Source organism: Bidens hawaiensis, unplaced genomic scaffold (assembly GCF_021521415.1).
Source record: "Bidens hawaiensis isolate Kalapana, Puna unplaced genomic scaffold, B.hawaiensis_p1.1 tig00038581_1, whole genome shotgun sequence".
In the NCBI taxonomy this organism is placed as follows: domain Eukaryota; kingdom Viridiplantae; phylum Streptophyta; class Magnoliopsida; order Asterales; family Asteraceae; genus Bidens; species Bidens hawaiensis.
Genome location: NW_027505564.1, coordinates 34306 through 54468, shown reverse-complemented (window position 1 = coordinate 54468; position 20163 = coordinate 34306). Strand labels below are relative to the sequence as shown.

General features: G+C 34.8%; 2 protein-coding genes across 2 annotated transcripts; one reads left to right on the top strand and one right to left on the bottom strand.

Moving 5' to 3' along the window:
* Positions 1-1018: 1018 nt before the first annotated feature.
* On the top strand, positions 1019-10103 carry LOC143613956 (pre-mRNA-splicing factor ATP-dependent RNA helicase DEAH1-like). The gene is made up of 25 exons (XM_077087528.1): positions 1019-1140; positions 2651-2746; positions 2861-2991; positions 3113-3298; positions 3402-3473; positions 3605-3691; positions 3886-3919; positions 4010-4064; positions 4317-4376; positions 4472-4543; positions 4964-5027; positions 5114-5193; positions 5319-5386; positions 5462-5516; positions 5618-5675; positions 5760-5828; positions 5945-6013; positions 6105-6194; positions 6366-6452; positions 7300-7415; positions 8016-8082; positions 8189-9235; positions 9320-9506; positions 9594-9694; positions 9801-10103. The coding sequence occupies exons 2-25, from the start codon at positions 2653-2655 to the stop codon at positions 9984-9986; spliced, it is 3135 nt and encodes a 1044-aa protein (XP_076943643.1). The 5' UTR covers positions 1019-1140; positions 2651-2652; the 3' UTR covers positions 9987-10103.
* Positions 10104-10303: 200 nt separating this feature from the next.
* Positions 10304-11799, bottom strand: LOC143613957 (SNAP25 homologous protein SNAP33-like). Its single transcript, XM_077087530.1, has 5 exons — positions 11214-11799; positions 11057-11150; positions 10839-10972; positions 10628-10725; positions 10304-10541 (listed from the first exon to the last, which is right to left on the bottom strand). The coding sequence occupies exons 1-5, from the start codon at positions 11640-11642 to the stop codon at positions 10442-10444; spliced, it is 855 nt and encodes a 284-aa protein (XP_076943645.1). The 5' UTR covers positions 11643-11799; the 3' UTR covers positions 10304-10441.
* Positions 11800-20163: the final 8364 nt, after the last annotated feature.

Here is a 20163-nt window from a genome sequence, read left to right as displayed (position 1 = left end):
CACATTTTGATTTGGAAGAGGAGGTCGGTCAGAAAGTGAAATGGTTGTTAGATTGTCAAAATTATGAGTCCGATTTTGATGATTTACAAAGTTATTTGGATTCTGATGTTGAAGTTTAAGGTAACAATTATTCAATAAGTTGTTTATTTACTTAGTTAGTCTAAATATTTAGTTTATTGTTTGCTATGTTTTGGTTGATTATGTTATTACATTAATTTATAAATATAAATTCCTAAAACGTACAATAAACTGCTAAAATCGTTTATTTTTTTGTTTTGTAGGTTGTTATGGCAGTTTTGTTTTGTTGGTGGATTGTGGATGAATATGATGTTTGGTAAGTTGAATTCACATGTTTAGATCTTCTATTGTTGTAGTTCTTATGTTTAATATGTTTGTTACAATAATATTATAGTTTCAAAATTCTATGATTTTTTTTAACCATTTGATGCATTTGTTGTGACTATAAAGTTGTGTTGTGTTACATTTTCACATTTTGTGTGTATTATAACAAAAGTATATACATATTTATGTTTACATTTAGTCTTTATGATATATGTTAGTAACCTTTTTGTTAATAGTTAATTGACTTCCATGGTTTGTTTGTCTTTTTCAGGTTTTAGTGCATGATGATTCTGTTTTGATGACGGAAATTTTGAATATCATGTCGGTATAAGAATGTTAACATCTATATATTTGTCATGACTTTTGTTATAAACTTAAGTTTGTGTAGCTAGTAAGTTTTTATGTAGACAATATTCTTATCTATATCTCAAATATAGTGATATATGATATATTTTGGGTTGTAAATTTGATGATATCTTATGGTTTATTATATATATTATGATATTGTATGGTAGTTTATATACATTTTGTTACATATCTAATGTCAACCCGTGTGTAACATGGGTACGAACCTAGTTTAAAAATATTTTAAAAGCAATTAAAATTATCGAACTCTTATACATATATGGCTATAGGCCCATAACTTACGCGGGTCTTCAAAAGAAACGAGGCTCATATTAATCGCAACTAGAATAATAATAAGGTTTCGGGTCGGTTAATAAATCCTATTACTAACAAATTCGAGATCCTGCTGCTGGAATTAATTAGGGTTTTTGTTCATCGAAATCCAAATTACAGGTTAGAAATCAACTCATCTTCGTTTTCAGATTCAGATTATTATTATTATTATTATTATTATTATTATTATTATTATTATTATTATGTATGTATGTCTGTATGTCCACTGCTGTGAATCAAATTCCTTAATATTTCGCATTATTATTAGGATAATTAGCTCCCTATCCTGTAAACTACCGAACCGAATGAAGCCTTGATCATGTTCGTTTGTTTAGCATTAAACTTGTTCACGAACATGTACTATTTAAATAAAAAAAACAGTATTATAATCAACTTAATTAAGTATTAAGTTAAGAACTTGAGATAATAATAGTAATAATCATCCTCCAATTGGTGGTTTTATTTTAGTAATGTCAATGAAGCACGAGTTAGATTTGTTGTTAGTTGAAGGAAGACTTAATAAAACAAACAAACAAACCTACCTTTAACGAAACGAGCTGAACATAAACAATAAAGTTATAGAATTTATATTTAAATGTTAGGTTTGTTATTACAAATAAAATATTGAGAAAATATATTTTGGTAAAAATTACTCTTTTTTTTTTTTTTTTTTCAGTTAAATTTATATATAACACAAACTGAGCTACATCTGGATAATGGGTAAGCGAGCAACAAGCTGCGCCGCTATCCCCTTTTTGAATCGCAAAGCCTATTCTACTAAATACTAAATATATGAAACAAACCTTTAACTAACGAACATAAACAAAGGGACGTAAACGAACATAAATGAAAAAATTACCGAACGTTCATGAACACAAATGAACGAACGCGACCTCTGTTCATGTTTGTTAATTTTTCTAAACGAAGCAAGTTCGTGTTCGTTCATTTATTAACGAGTGAACTTATATGAACCTCCCGGTTCACGAATTGTTCGCTGAACGTTCAGTTTGTATACAGCTCTATTTGTAACTGAAATTTCATGGAAGTATGTTGATTTTTTTAACTTGTTTTCTAAGAGAAACATGCCTAACAAGTATTGAGGAGAGGAGCAGTGAGAATTAGTGAAAGAGTGAATTAAACAATTGGAGATGATTGTTCTTGAGAAACCAAATTTGACCTTCTTAGAGCATGCACATTGGAGTCTATCCAATACTTTCTGTATAATGTAGAGGAAAATACAGAGTAAATGACTAGAACACCCCCATTGGATTGTCTACAATAGAAAAAAAGTATAGAAAACTAAAGTACACCTCTATTTTTAGAGGCTCTTATTCAACTTTCTAGAATTTGTTGTGAGCGCGTCAAAAAGAGGAAAAATAATAATATAATTCTTTGTTAGTAAGATAGAGAGCGAGAGAGTTGGATGTTGGAGGTTTTTGAGCTGAAGGCTCCAATTTGAATGCTCTAAATAGTAAAATTCAACGTCTCCAGACCAGCTTTTGCTTACATGATTTACTGATGTTATGGATTTTGATTATTGCATTATTGTCAATACTTTTTTGTGTCTGTCTTGCTATATGGCTATTATTTGCTGTATAATTGTGTTTTGGTGTCTTTTGAATGTAGTTAGATATGGGGAGTGACTTGAAGACCTGGGTGTCAGATAAGTTGATCTCTCTCTTGGGATACTCACAACCAACTGTGGTCCAATACATGATTAGTTTAGGTAAGGCATCTTTGAACCTAATTGTTTACATATATTGTTGTTAAGTTGTTACGCCATATTGTTTTATCAGGTTTTGATAGATATTTGTTGCTTTTTTTCTTTAATCCATTTCAGCTAAGAAAGCTTCATCACCTTCTGATGTGTTTGATAATCTGAAAGACATGGGGGTGTCTAATTTAAACGACACACGAACTTTTGCTGAAGAACTCTTTCGAAAGGTTGATCGTAAGAGTTCTGGATCAAATGTGAGTTTCCATTGTTTTTCTTTTTGTGTTATTCAAATGGTCTGTTAGTGTTATCAGCCTTCTTTGATTTTTTAGGGTAATTTCCATGGTACCTAATTGTTATAATAATATTTTTTAATAGCTTTATCGACAACAAGAAGAGGCTGCTGCAATGCTAGCCAAAAAGCAGAGGACTTACAAGCTATTGGAGGCTGATGATGATGACGACAATGGTGACCCTGGCAGCTCTGTGAAGCCTAAAAAGACTGACAAAAAAGAGAAACGTTTCAGAAAGAAGAGTGAAGCCCAAGAAGATGAAGATGACGCGGTATGAATGCCTGTACATAATAAATTTGATCTTTTTTATTGTAAGCTGGTGTATTGGTGTCTTGTGTAATAGTTGATACTGATTATGATATGTTGTGCTGCAGGGAGTTGTGAATTTGAAAGAAGCAAGACGAGTTAAACAAAAAGTTTCACGTGATGAGTCAGATGATTCTGAGGTATCTGACATATTATTAGTGTTTTGGCATCAAAACGCAGTTTAGTTAATTACCTGATATTGTTTATTTTCAGATATTTTGTGGTAATTCTTTGGTCAAATATTAATTCCAAACTTGTGTTGGTGTTACAGTCTGAAGAAGAAAGACTGCGTGATCAACAAGAAAGGGTGGAGTTGGAGCGTCATCTAAGGGAAAAAGATGCTGCAAGGACCACAAAGGTTTGCTTAAATCAGTATGAATTAAATTATGGGTTTTCAAGCATTTATACGTTGTTTACTACTATGATTAACTATTATAAGATCTTGATTTGGTTATTCAGTCATTTGACAACTATGATTGCATATGTTTGACTGATGGATGGAGAAATAAGCTATGTGCTAATGTTCCTAACTTCTTTTATCTTATTTAACAGCTGACAGAGCAGAAGTTATCCAAGAGGGAAGAAGGTAATTATGAAAATATTACTATTTTTCTATCACAAAAATCTATGAAAATGTTAATACTTATTTTTATTTTTTTTTCTTTTGTGACAACAGAAGAGGCAATTAGGAGAGCCAATGCTTTGGAAGAAGATGACATTGGAGCTTTAAGGTCTGAACTGAGCTTTTGCTAGAAACCCTTTGAATATTATTGTTATATTAGATTTTAAGTTTTATATTTCTTCACACCAAGTGTGATACCCAAATAACATGATTGGTTGAAACAGTTAAATGATTTGAATTATTGTAGTAACTAAGAAGTTAAGCAGTTGAAGATCTCATGTTTTAAACAAGATTTTCTAAAGAAAAAATGTTCTTCACTTGGAGGATTTTAACTTGAAAAGTTTCTTCTATCCTTTTTCAGGAAAGTTTCGAGGCAGGAATATCTCAAGAAAAGAGAGCAGAAAAAATTGGAGGAAATCAGGTATATTTAGAATATTGTTTCACATTCAGTTTTCTAACTTATGAACGTGTTATTTTGTTCTCCTTTTGTTCACCTATTTTTTTCTTCAATTTCAGAGACGATATTGAAGATGAGCAGTATCTATTTGGGAATACCAAACTATCAGAAGTTGAACAGCGTGAAAATAGGTAATTCTCTTAAATCTTTATTAGGTGAAATCTGTACTAGCCTGGAATACATTTGTGGCCTATACATGCTAATTAATGAATTGGTTTAATATGAACATATCACATCTCAGTTTGTGTTATTCATGCCAAGCTATTTTTTTTCTTTCTTGTTTTTGTTGTTTTGTCAAACTTATAATATAAGTAATGTTGGCGTGTAATTCGGCACTGATAACATCTATAACTTTAAACAAACTTTTGGCACTCCTACCTTGTCAAAATGTATACATATATGTAAATTTTATATATTTTCTGGTAAGTGTGTCACTATTTCTTACTTTCTTTTGCATCTGAATGCATTTTGTTGTGTGCATGATGATTTTCTGTACTAAATATCTATTTTAAGTTTTCTCACTTCCTGATACTTGTCTTCTATTTTTACAGATATAAAAAGCAAATATATGACCTGGTGCAGAAGCGGTCTCAAGAGGATGATAACATTAACGAGGTAAGTTTTTAGTAAACAGATACTAGCTGCTATTTATGTTATAGTCTTATTTTTCTACTGATTGTTTAATTCATTTCACAATGCAGTATCGGATGCCTGATGCTTATGATGAAGAAGGTGGTGTAAATCAAGAGAAAAGATTTGCTGTAGCTATGGAGCGTTACAGGTAAAAATCCAATGTTCATCAGTCCATGTTATAGCATGTTCCTACATGCAAACACACTACTTTGTTTTCTTATTTCTTTATGCTATTACTTGAAATTAAATAAATTTTGTTTGCTAATACTTCAGAGACTCAAAAGATGGAGATAAGATGAATCCATTTGCTGAACAAGAAGCATGGGAGGATCATCAGATTGGTATGCTCTTAGTACCTAGGCTAATATTTAATCTGTAATCACTAACTTGTTAGCTAATGAGTAATCAATTCGCAGGTAAAGCAACACTAAAGTACGGGTCAAAGAACAAAACGCAGTCCGAAAATTACGAGTAAGCTTTTTGTAGTTACACCTTTGAGATTTTTTTTGAGGTTGTTTAAATATGGCAACCAATGGATATGATCAATCTCATTTGTTTATTTTCTTCGACAGTTTCGTGTTTGAGGACCAGATCGAGTTCATACAGGGTCAAGTCATGGGTGGTGTAAATGTAGGAACTCTACTTATCGTGGTGTGATATTTCTTTATTGGTTTTCACCTAATCGTTAATTTATCGAGTTTCTGTAATTTACAGGTTGATGATGAAGCATATCAAGAGGAACAGGAAAAATCAATGGCAAAATCAGCGCATGAGAAGCTTCTGGTACATTCCCTTCATTTCTGAAACATTGATTGGTATATTGCTTTATTAATATACTTTATATTCTTTTTTAGATGAATTATTTTGTTCTAACATGTGATTTTATGTTTGGTCTTCAGGCTGACAGAAAAACTTTACCTATGTATCCCTATCGGGAATCATTGCTCCAAGCTGTTGAAGATCATCAGGTCTACTTGAACTCTTTGCATTACATGTTGGTTGTTTTCTGTTACCAAATTATTTGCTTATGATTTTGGGTTTGTATCTGGGTTTTGTTAGGTTCTTGTCATTGTTGGTGAGACCGGTTCTGGGAAGACTACTCAGATACCACAATATCTCCATGAAGCTGGATACACCAAACGTGGAATGGTATGTTTGCAAATACCAAGCTTCTTTATTTTCATTCTTATTTTTCTGCAACAGCATGTTTCTTTTAAAAACATGATTTTGATGCTTCATGGGGATATGATAATGGGTGAATTTTGGCATTATAATGAAAGCTATGATTCTTTTTTTACATGTCCTTTCTGTTTCATGCAGATCGGGTGTACACAGCCAAGACGAGTTGCTGCGATGAGTGTTGCTGCTAGAGTTTCTCAAGAAATGGGAGTCAAACTCGGGCATGAGGTATGTATTGTGCTTGACTTAAGTGTTTTGTAATGTCTACTCTCTCTATGAATCATTGCTTTATTTATGCTAAAATGGCTGAATATGAACTTTCATATACAACTAATTGATTATAAATCATCACGTATGAAATTTTGCTTATACTACAACAGAAACAACTTACAAATTTGCTTAACAATGTGTTAGTTACTTTGTTTGCTCAATAACTACAATAGGCTATATAAAGCATCTACCGGATTAAAACGTCTATGCATTTCTAGATGCTTCATTATAGCAAGATATTACATAAAGTTTATCCATCAATGTTTATTTGACTCAGTTTGCTTGAACATCATAAAACCTAACTACCTAAGTGGTTCATGACTTGGCCACTGGTTTGTTTAACTGAATTGAACTTAAAGAATGCATGTTTTCTCGATAATACACACTATATATTACGTCAAATGCTTTTAAATATTCTGACTTCAACATCTAATGAACTTGCTTACAAATGGATTACTAAATAAGCTCTACAACCTTACATTTTAAAGTAATCTGAACTGATATAGAGAACTGCTCCCAAACTCTTATCAAGCAATCAGTCAGTCCTTCACTTGCTACTAATGAACTAACCATAGAAAACTCTTCAATGTAAGCTTTAAAATGATTAGGGTGTTACACACACACACACACACACACACACACTATCTGGTTAAGATGTGAAAGGATGTTCTTGTAATTACTTTTTAATAGCGAACAATTTGTAAATTAAAGTTGTTTGTTTGAGTCTTAAAATTGACTGGATTAATTTGAATTTTGTTTTCGGCTTGTAATATGGTAATTTTAAATATTTGTCATATGGTTTCAGGTTGGCTATTCAATACGTTTTGAAGACTGCACCTCTGACAAGACAGTGCTCAAATATATGACTGATGGCATGTTACTTCGAGAGTTTCTTGGTGAACCTGATCTTGCAAGTTACAGGTATCTTTTCTTCATCACCTATCGAATGTGATAATTTCAGCCTTTTGTTTTATATTTAACGGTTAACATTGGTAAACTTAAAATCATAGTAAAATAGAAATGGGTCAAGTGATTGAAAAAAGTTGAACATTTACCCCCTTTAACCAACACACCCATGCACCCATTGTGCCACCAGTAATTCGACTTTTAGGCCCTGTTTGTTTTTGCCTCTTTTCTCTGAATAGAGGAAAACGTCTGATTCGGTCAGACGTAATCAGACGTGGGGCTGTTTGTTTTTTTTCTGGCATTAAGAGGTTCAGCGTCTTAATCTGAACCAGTAAGAGCTTTTAGTGGGTCTGAAAACCTCTTAACCCAAAAAAACATACATTTGTCTCCGGCCTCCATTAACTTCTAACCCGGAGACTAGGCTCCATCTCCGACGACTAGAGGTTCGTCTCTAGCCTCCACCTCTTAATGATTCAGATTTCAGACATTTGAACCACCTCTTAACATTCAGATGTGGTATTCAGATTCAGACTTAAATCTCTAAAAAAAACAAACGGGGCCTTACTGTTTTATTTGTACATACTGGCTAACTAGTATTAATTAAATTGAAAACAGTGTTGTGATGGTGGATGAGGCTCACGAGAGGACATTGTCGACCGATATCTTGTTCGGTTTAGTTAAGGTATATCTAAATCTCGCACCCCAGCATATTTTCAATCATTTTTTGAGTTTATAGAAAATTTCCTATATACATAATTTGACCCACATATCCGTTTTTATTTTGTTAGGATATAGCTCGGTTTCGTCCCGACCTCAAGTTACTCATCTCAAGTGCCACTCTTGATGCCGAGAAATTTAGTGACTATTTCGATTCTGCCCCAATTTTCAAAATTCCCGGAAGAAGATTTCCCGTAGAGATAAATTACACCAAAGCACCCGAAGCTGATTACTTGGATGCTGCAATTGTCACAGCTCTTCAGATTCATGTCACTCAGCCACCTGGCGATGGTGACATACTGGTCTTCCTCACCGGTCAGGAGGAGATCGAAACAGCCGAAGAGATCCTTAAGCACCGAACCCGTGGGTTAGGTAGCAAAATAGCAGAACTAATAATATGCCCCATTTATGCAAATCTCCCAACTGAACTTCAAGCCAAGATATTTGAACCAACTCCCGAAGGGGCCCGCAAGGTGGTCCTTGCTACTAACATTGCAGAAACATCATTAACAATTGATGGTATTAAATACGTGATCGACCCGGGTTTCGTTAAGATGAAATCTTACAACCCGCGTACGGGAATGGAGTCGTTACTCATCACTCCCATTTCAAAAGCATCTGCAAATCAACGAGCTGGTCGATCTGGACGAACAGGGCCCGGGAAGTGTTTTAGACTGTACACTGCTTACAATTATTTTAATGATTTAGATGATAACACGGTTCCCGAGATCCAAAGAACCAACCTCGCCAATGTGGTTCTCAGTTTGAAGAGTCTCGGGATCCATGATTTGTTGAACTTTGACTTTATGGATCCACCGCCTGCTGAGGCTTTACTTAAAGCTTTGGAGCTGCTTTTTGCGTTAAGTGCACTTAATAAAAAAGGTGAGTTGACAAAAGTGGGTAGAAAGATGGCTGAATTCCCACTTGATCCTATGTTGTCTAAGATGATTGTCGCATCTGAGAAATATCAATGCTCGGATGAGATTATTTCAATTGCTGCCATGCTGTCGATCGGTAGTTCTATTTTTTATCGTCCGAAAGATAAACAAGTTCATGCTGATAATGCGCGTTTGAATTTTCATATGGGTAATGTTGGAGATCACATCGCTTTGCTTAAGGTATGTTGGTAAATACTAAATAGTAAATACACACACTTGTATTATAAAACGTTCATATTTCTTATAAAAATGTAACCATTATAGGTTTACAGTTCGTGGAGAGAAACAAACTTTTCTACTCAGTGGTGCTATGAGAATTACATCCAGGTCAGGAGTATGAAGCGGGCCCGAGACATAAGAGATCAGTTGGAGGGGCTTCTAGAAAGAGTTGAAATCGAGTTAACATCGAACCCGGGAGATTTGGAAGCGATCAAGAAGGCCATAACCTCAGGTTGTTCAAAAACTGAATACTTGAGATTATTTTTAAGTAAAAATAAAACCATTATTGTTTACTAAGCCCGTTCTTTATGTTTTCTAGGATACTTCCCTCACTCAGCAAAGATGCAAAAGAATGGTGCTTACAGAACCGTTAAACATCCTCAGACGGTTTATATACATCCCAGCTCTGGTTTAGCTCAGGTAGTTTAGTTTCTGTTTATATTATAAAGAAACCTTCAAATCATTTGAATTGTAAGGTGTATGTGTAGTTATTAATCTTGTTATTGTTTGGGTTTTGCTTGTTAAGGTACTTCCAAGGTGGGTGGTATACCACGAGCTAGTGCTGACAACCAAGGAGTATATGCGACAAGTGAGCGAGCTAAAACCCGAGTGGCTTGTGGAAATAGCGCCTCATTATTATCAGCTCAAGGATGTTGAAGATTTGGCGTCAAAGAAAATGCCACGTGGACAAGGTCGTGCAGTCAGGGATTGAGTACGGTATTTATTCAATGGAGATGTTAAGGAATGAGATTTTGTAAATACAATTTTGTATATCTTGTGTAAGACTGTTGATGAGGAGTTTTAGGCACCCTAATGCTACCGCTAATCCTATTGCTAGACGTGATTGTTGTTAAACCAACTTTAATACAGACAAATTCTTATGTGAAATCGGTTAAATTTGAAATCGCAGTTGAGTCATGTTGTAGATGAAAACTCATGTGAAATCAATAAGTGATTTCAGGCTAATTGATAGAAGACATTCAGACAAAATATCCTTAATCCATTCAACTCATATAATGAGATTGACAAATAAAAAAAAGTCAACCCTGATTAACCATAACAACTAACAAGCAGTACATAACAAAGTAATCAACAACAGTAAGGAGTTAAGTTTTAACATAGCACAATTATCGTTTTAAGAATCGGCAACTGAAATCACTGCAGGATCTATTTTCCAAGCAGGCGGCGAGTACGTTGGTTGGCGCCTTTCACTCTAAAATTGATCTCATCAACATCATCTTGAAGAGGATTCAGGGCTTTGTTTTGCCTGCACAATATGAACCAACTTTCAGAAAACATTCAACCTTTAAACTTTTCAAACATGACATTAATAACCTCGTAGAAAACGCTAACCTCTCAATCTCAGAACCCATGTCAACAGCCATTTCCTTAAGTTCTCCCAATATGTCACTCAAGTCAGACAGACCGTCGTCTTGTTTTGCTTTCTCATACTGTTAATGGATGTTTGTGAGAATTCAAAGACAAAAAGACAACTTTTTTTCACAAGAACAATCGTCAGTCGAAGGTTCAAAAAGCTCATGACTTTCGAGGATAATTATAATACCTCAACTTTCTGCATTGCATCCGCAGATTCAGGAGGTGGAGTTCTTGAACATGACGGTCCCTTATTTGGAGTTGTTGTAAGTCCAAGTTTTTCTCGTTGCTCCAAATGGTTACCTTTTCTTCTATCAGGGTCATCTGCAAAATCACCAAAGCTCGCTAAAACACTAAAAATTTTCCCATTGACAATTCTAATCACATGACTTAATTACGCTTAATTACCTCTAATTATCGTAGGTCCTTTTATTGCCTGACCCTTTTTCGGCTTCCACGTCCTAGAAAAAATGCCGCCAAGACTCCCTAACAGCTTCTCCCCCTAAATAAACAAAATAATCAGATATATGCTGAAAACCAAACGAAACAAAACCGAGCCATTTACCCTACTGAGATCCTGCTCAATGTCGGCTGCAGCCATGTGAGTTCGGTTAATCTGCTCACCCTGCTGGTGCAACGTAATCAACGTGTTTTTAGCACCTTCTCTAATATCCTCCGCAACTCTTAACGCACTATTCACAGCCTTTGTAGTCTCTTCAGCCTTGTATGCAGCATAATGCTCCAGTTCTTGCACACTTTGGTTCTCTAAACCGCCGGAATCAACAAAATCGTTCTTGTATTTGTTTCTCGATGCAAATGATGTCCCTTTGTTAATCCCACCATCGTCAAAAAGCGCGGCGGTGTTTGAATTCGTGGGATTTGAAGAATGGTCAGATGAAGTTCTTTTGGACGGTTTTACGGTTGACCGTTTGTCAATCTCGTCATCAGAGTCAAACGGGTTGGAACCAGGTTGCGGTTTCTTGTGCCCAAACATACTTGATCTTTATACACGATAATACGAGCCCTGAAAAGTATGAACAACAATGAAATACAAGACAATTAGACAAATCAAGTAGTAAAATGATGAAAGTTAACAAAGTTTTGACCTTTTTCACATATTGGTGTTGAATTAATGTTAAAGATTGTTTGTTAACAGTTAAACCAACCAAAGAAAACATAAACATAAGACATCAAGATAAATATCACAAGACCCACATGAATAAAGCCCCAAATATCATCAAGAAAAAATGATGATTTGATCAAACAGATGACACCCATGAATCAAAAACCTAAAAGAAGTAATTGAAACAAAACCCACATGAAGAAGATAAGTTGAAAGTTAAAAAGTAAACACCGGAAAAAGGGTACCTTGTTGACGGAGAGAATGAATGAATATCCAATAAAACAAAGGACCTTCAAAGTTGTATGGTTCCTTGTACAATTTGACTTCAATATTCCAAAAACACTTGAAACTAATTTCTCATCAAGATTCTCTTTTCTTTTCTTTTTTTTTTTAAAAAAATATATAAAAAAATGTACACGTTTTATAAATAATTAGCATATGATCGAATCATATATAGTATAACTAGTTTTATCCTCCGTAAGAATTGTTTTATATTAGTTGTTTCTAATATTTGTTTATTTTTTGAATTATTATTTTTTATTGTATGAAAGTTAATAATATACTAATGGTTTCATGATAAATTGTTTCATAAATAAATGAGATGTTATAACTCGGTTTAAAAGATATAAGAGTTTGATAAGATCCAAGACCAGTTTGTTTTTTTACTATAAAATTGGTTTTTTAATTATAAATAATATATAAATTAAAATAAATCGTATATTAATTATTGGTAGATCCCTACTTTATAGGATTTTTATATCAAATATTTGATGAAATTAGTTTTTAATTTAATGAGATGTTATAACTCGTTTAAGAAATATTTGAGTTTGATGAGACTTATACCCGTGAATTCGGGTCAAATGCATGAGAATCCTCCATTTAAAAAATCAAGTAAATCTGGTGACTTCAAAAAAGGAGGAGCGAAAACATCGCGACACATAAGATTTGTATGTTTTCATTTATATATATTATAGATAATAATCGTGTGGGAAAACAAGACACATATAATGATAAATAATAATTTCAAAGTTTTAATGGTGTATATTAACCTAAGAAAAATCCTCAAAAATGTCCCTTTAAAAGAGAGATTTTTAAAATTCCAGAAACATTTGTTACAAACCCACCACCAGGGTCTAGGGGTGAATAGAAAATCGAATTAACCGAATCAGAATCGAATTAAACGAAAAAATTGAACCGGATTATTAACCGACGGTTAACTTTTTGTTTTTTTGAAAAACCGAATTTTCGGTTTCGGTTTTCCATTTTTAAAAAACCGAAAAAAAACGAACCGAACCGATATGTGTTTTTACTTAAATATTAATACAATTATATGTGTTTTTTTAGATGTTATGATGGAAAACAAAACACCAAAAGAATCTACCGTTGATGGTGATGAATATTATGAAGATGATGAAGATTTGGAGTAAACTTTGAAGATGAATAAGATGAAAAATAAAGATTGGAACTAAATAATAGATATTGTATAGTTGGCATGTATATCAATTAAATATAGATAATATTGTTAGTTGATTTCCCTTTAACGATGCAGTATGGGATTTCCATCTTTCTGCAGAGTGGTGGAAGCCAGACAACCAATTCAATCGGATCAACATCATGAGCAATGATCACCAACTGTGCCTTGTTCTGCTCAATTAGGTATGTGACGTGGTTTAGACTAGGGCCGGCTCTGAAAAGATGAAATTTTTTTTGGGCCAAAGGCGAAAATTTTTTTAGGCCTTAAGTAAAAGAAACATTTTTTTTGGGTTTAAACAATTTTATTTTAAGTGGCTTACTTACTATTTAGTTATGATTTGAGTTGTGTTAAAAACTTATGTATAAAAATAAACATAAAAATGTCTTAACTAAGACTAGAACCCACAACCTCTTGGTTAGATGTCTTACCTTTTTGCCACTAGACCAATCTAGTGGTTATGAAATTATGTTAAAACATTGATTATACATAATTTATTTTTTAAAAAAATGCATAAAAAAATTTCTAAAATTTTTTTTCGGGCATAGCGGGGTGTTGGGCCTGTGGCCGTAGACTACCCGGCCACACCCCTAGGCCGGCCCTGGTTCAGATCATACGTCACAACAATTGGTTTCTTGGTTTCAACCTGTTTCCCTTCTGACTCGGCTTGAGCTCGTTTCAAAAGACGTTCTTTCTTTGCCGCTTTGTCTTCCGGTCTGTACTTGAGTAGCATCTTGAACAAAGTAGTAGCAAGATTTTTGTCAAGGGTCTTGGTGAACTGGTTCGCACTCTTCTTGCTCAATCCAACCTACCAAACACCTATTGGCACTATGCTCTTGAAACAACAACCTACCTTTCAAACATCCTACCGAACAAACCAAGTAACCTCAACAACCCAACCACAATCCTATATAACCGTCAACCATCCTACACTCATCTTCGAGTGTTTGGCTGCCTATGCTATCCACTCAAACCATCCACCATGATACATAAACTTGAACACCGGTCAAATGCATGCGTCTTCCTCGGATATCCACCAAACCACCACGGGTACCGGTGCCTCGATTTAAAAACCCGTCAAGTGATTACTTCCCGACATGTAATCTTTGACGAAACCGTTTTCCCATATTCCAAAACCACCAAACCGACATCGGACCCGTATATATTCCTGTCCGAACCACCACATCCATCCATTTGGTTGAACCTCCATAACACTCCTCACAAACCCTCCTCTCAAAACCCACCTATTGCCAACCCAGGGGACTCTACTACTGTAACATCACGGAAATTTCGGGCCAAAAATGTCAACTTTCCAAAGTATAGGGATCAATTCTGCCAATTTCCTAACTCCAAGGTGAAAAGTGAAAAATCTGTTTTTCGTCCTATCGCGCTACGCGATGGGGACAAAAGACCAGTCCATCACGATACGCGAAGGGGATTGGTCAAAGCTTCTGGAAGGGTCAACAGCGATACGCGATCGCTGTTGACCAATGTCATCGCGTACGGCGATGACGTGGTCTGACACGTTGTGACACGTGTGTCACGCGGCACACGGTGGCATCATCTGCCGCCATGTGGCAACACATCCGCCACGCGGCGTAACGCCTGCCACGTGTCACCACGTGGAAGGTCTAGTGTGTGACTGGCCAGGCCTACGTCGCGCCACGCGACGGACCAGCCAAGGAACCCATCGCGTACCGCGATGGGATCCAAATTTATGCCTATAAATAGCAGCTTCGGGCATTCATATTTTCACACCAAATTCAGCTTATAACTCTCTCTATAAACATCTCTCTACACCTCGAAGTTCGCGCCATTGATCCACCTCGAAAACCGTGCACGATTCCTCGATTCCCGTGCCATACCTCGATTTTCGTACCACTCCCCGACGACGTTCCAAACAAGAAGGTGATGCTGTTTTTACATCCCGACGATCATCTCGAAGTGTGTGCCGTGAAGTGTTGGTGCCTCGAGAAGCGTGCCAAAGTGAGGAGAAAGATTGTACGAGGAAGGAGTGTTGATCAAGCGGCGTCAAAGTGATGCCCGAGTATCTAGGGATTTTAAGCCAAGTAAAGGTAGGCATAATGCCCGACTAAAATATTAATAAAATATTATAAAGGGTTAATACCCCAAGCGAAATTATACTCGATATCTCAAAGAAAATAAATAACAAAGAAAAGAAAAGAAAGAAAGAAAAAGAAATATATATTTGTATACATATATATATATGTGTGTGTGTGTGTGTGTGTGTTATATAAATATTCTTTGTTATAAATATTATTTAAGCGTAATGAGTATTCTTAAATAATAAAAGAAAAGAGTACGTTTCTTAAAGAAGAAGAAACATAGGGTTTTTTATAACAAACTAAAGGTTTATAAATATTACTTTTTTAACTAAAGGTTAAATTTAAAGTAAAAGAATATTGAACTAAAGGTTCATCGAGATAAATAAAGACTAAAGGTCTTAAGCCGGATTGTATATCCGACTAATAAAAGTTATACTCGTACTATAGGTGCGAGATAGCAAGAGAAAGACTCAAGGACGGTGTTGGAAGCTGATCCCACTTGAAAAGGTGAATACGCCCCACTTTTATAAACTTGTTTTCAAACAAACAAATGTGTTATGTGTAAAAATCTACATGAGACCAAGTGTCTCTAAAAACATTATGAATAAGAGTAAAAGCCTAGCCCTCAGGCTGTAGTATACATTTGTCTGGATTCTTACATATGTGGTTAAATGCGGTGGGCACATCGCACCACGCTTGGTCACGACCTCCAGCCACGATGGCCTGAACCAATGTATGTTCGAGTGAGAATGACCTTGTGTATATTTATGGTACCTAAGTACGTCGAAACGTTGCGGTGTTTTGCTAGGGTGACCTAGTGTAGAGACTCGAGTTTATAATGATGTTTTAACTTTGTTATTCCTAAGCCAAGATGGGCCAAGGCTTGCTTAACCCTCGAGGGGTGACAAAGTAAAGGAAAATATTTTTAGCGTCAGCATATTTACCAGCAATTATTGCTGACGTATTTTTATAACATTTTGCAGGTAACCAAGAATAAACTTGAAGGACGAAGGGCTCAAGAATTCGATGGCTCGGATATTTTGTTTAAATATTAAAATATGATGTTTTTGTTAAACTTATAAACAAGTAAATCTAAACGAGACTTTCGTCTCGTCTTTTTGTAATGTAAATATTTTAACTTTAAATCCACATGTTTTATAAAGTCTTCCGCTAATAACCCGTAACTCTGATTTATATATAAATATGGTACCAACTGTTGAGTCGTACTCCTAGGCCTAAGATGGGGGTGTGATAACTACCCCGCCCATCATTCCAATAAACGAACCGGTTTCTCCCAATGAACCTGCTTCTCCCCAAACAACCGGTCAAACTCCCAACTGTAACATCCCAAAATTTCAAAGTGATATTAATTATATTACTTACTAATAAAGGGAAAGTTTACTCGGGTTGTCAGGAAATAAATAATAGAGTAGGAGTTGGTATGGGTCGGGCTAGTGTTGGGTAATGGATGTGGGTTATGGACTTGGATTAATGGAGATGGGTTAAATGAGAATGGGCCTTAGGTCCATGGGATTTCAGGGATATAAATACCCTAGCACCCCAAAATATCTTCATTTCTATCATTATCCAAACACACTCCAAAAACACACACAACACCACAACTTCGCCAGCGGCCGGAACCGGGCAGATCCGATGAGAGGAACGGACAGATCCGAGAGAGAGAGAGAGCGATTAGTTGTGTTAACAAGTTAAACGAGATCCAAACAAGCTCAAAAAGGTATGATTCTTGATCTTTGAAGTTTAAAGATCCAAGCTTTTTAGTGTATAAGCGACCGAAAATGGTCGGGAAGCGTAGTGGGTGATATTGAACCATAGCAAGGGTGTTAAAATCGCTCAAAATGCTGGTCAGAAACCGAACAGCGGCTGATCTGGACAACTTCGCTTGCAACTGGGCAACTTCGCCTTCAAAGCGATGAACTTCGCCTGCAAGCTAAGTTCGCCTGATGGCAACTTCGCTGTAAAGTTAAGTTCGCCTAACTGGTAACCTCGCTTGAAGCCAAGTTCACTTGATGGCAACTTCGCTGTAAAGCTAAGTTCGCCTGAGGTTTAACTTCGCCTAAAGCCAAGTTCGCCTGAGGTTTAACTTCGCCTAAAGCCAAGTTCGATTAGAAAATAAATTAAAAGCGATAAGTTAAAGTAAGCTTATACTAGGCCACCAGAGTAGATCAGGCGAGTATTGACACGCATGTTTGTTATACAGTCAGCCGTGCACAGCTGAAGAAAGGGATTACGATTAACGGTGAACGTAACCGTGTTCAGGTGAGTTTCTAGCCCCATTTATGTGTTATGTTTTCGGGGCTGTGTGCATACTCAATGTGATAGTTAATACACTTACCTTAAATGGTAAGCGTATGCCGCGTATGATATATGCGATAGATACGATTGATTGCTTGACGGTACGTGAACGATCTTCGGATATTGCACGTACTGTCAGGATATAAATAAAGATATTAATATTGTATGTAATGTAAGGATGATGTATGAACATTATGAATGAAAGCTTGTCGGTACGTGAACGATCTTCGGATATTGCACGTATCGTCAAGGGAAGTGATTAGCTCCTTACATGGATATTAAATAATAACTTATAGATAGTGTTCCTTATATGGATAATATATAGAGTTCCTTTTATGGAAAGTATAGTGTTCCTTCTATGGAAAGTATAGTGTTCCTTCTATGGAAAGTATACAGAGTGTTCCTCCTATGGAAATTATATATAGTATGGTAATGGTAATGGTTCTTTTAATAGATATTACGTGACGATCCTCCTATGGATATTTATACGAGGTTAAGGTAGTAATATGTGTCTTCGGATACGGGAAGAAATATATGGGAATAAGTTGTATGTTGCCTGATTAACTAGAACTCACTCAGCGTATCTGACTTTTAGTATGCACGCAGGTGAGCTGATTATAGAGTTAGCATGAGGATGACACACGGCATGGATTGAACGGCTGGCATCTGAAGAAAGAAGTAAAGATGTTTTAAATATAAAGTTTTGTGTTATGGTATCAAAGAAAAGATTTAATGTTTTGTAACAAATTATTGATGTTTTATATTCCGCGAAAAGTTTTAATAAACTCTGATTTGAAGAACTGTGTTTATGAGTAAATCCGACGCTAAAGTAGGGTCACCGGGAGAGGAGCCTTACACCAACGAACTGAGGAATCAAAACACAAAGGCAAATTGAGCATTTAGTAGACTTCTGTTTGTTGTTTAATACTTATATTGTGGGTTGTAATTTTGTTTGTTCACCTTTTGAGTACAATTCTGTGTTGATTTTGAGTGTACGAGGCACCTTGTATAATTAACTATAATAATAATAATAATTTTAAAATAATCTACTTAATTGGCTGCTTTGCTGCTCTTGAGCCTTGGTAATTTCATTAAATATTTATATTTGGATCAAAATTTACTATTTTTTTCTTGTTGAAATGGCTGTAAACCAGTCGAGCCGAGTCGAGCTAGAGTGTGCTCGAGCTCGAACTTAATCGAGCTGGCTCGAGCTCGGCTCGTTTTCTTTATCGAGCTGAAAAATCGAGCTCGTCGAGCCACTCTTTTAATTTTTTTTGTTATAATTATATATTTTATAAATTTTGATATATAAAAGAAAAATTCTATAATATTAATATATATATTATATAAAATTTATAAGCTAGAGAATTTTAATATTATCTATAATATATATAAACGAAAACATAAAAATCCTACGTGTCGCGATGTGGTCGCTCCCCCTTTTTTTGGAGTCACCAGATTTGCTTGGTTTTTAAATGGAGGATTTTCATGCATTTGACCCGAATTCGTGGGTATGGGTCTTACCAAACCCAGATATTCCTTAAACCGGTTATAACATCTCATTAAATAAAAAATTATTCTCATCAATTATTGATGTAAAAATCCTATAAAATAGGATATACTAAAAATTAATATCTTATTTATTTTAAAAAAGATATATATATTATTTAAATAAAAAAACCAATTTTATAGTAAAAAAATAAACGGGTCTTGGTTCTCATCAAACCATATTTTTAACTTTCATAAATATTATTTATAATTAAAAAAGCAAATTTATAGTAAAAAAATAAACGGGTCTTTGGTCTCATCAAAACCATATAACTTTTAAACCGGGTTATAACATCTCATTTATTTGTGAAACAATTTATCATCAAATTATAATTATATTATTAACTTTCATACAATAAAAAAAATATAAATTCAAAAAATAAATAAATATTAGAACAAATAATATAAAACAACCCCAGTAATACAGGGGAAAAAACTAGTTATACATATTATATAAAATTTATAAGCTAGAGAATTTATAATTTTTATGTGTTAGTTACTTTTTTATAGGTTTTAGGTATCAAGTGATATAATATATGTAAAATTTTGGTTTATTTATTTCTTGGTATGCTATTATTATATATAAATATTAAAATTTAAGGTTTAATCCAAATGAGCTAACGCTTCGAGCGAAGATCGAGCCACAAGCCGACCCTGTCTCGAGCTCAGCTCATGTAGATATCGAGCCGAGCTCATTTAGAATCGAGGTCGAAATTTTAAGCAAGCTTCGAGCGAGGGGCAGACTTTTCGAAGAGGCCTATTGTTTTGGGCATTTAGATTCTTTATATCAGCAATGATCTTGAAAAGTCAAAACAACAAAGACAAAGCTTTTATATAAACATAATTGATTTAAGTAAAAGGGTTTACTAATTCACATTCATTGAAACAAACATTAGTAAACCAAGAAACTTGTTCAACATAGACAAGCCTCTTAAACAACATACAAGCTGTAGATACATAAAACTCATCTCCAAAACAAAAACAAAATCAA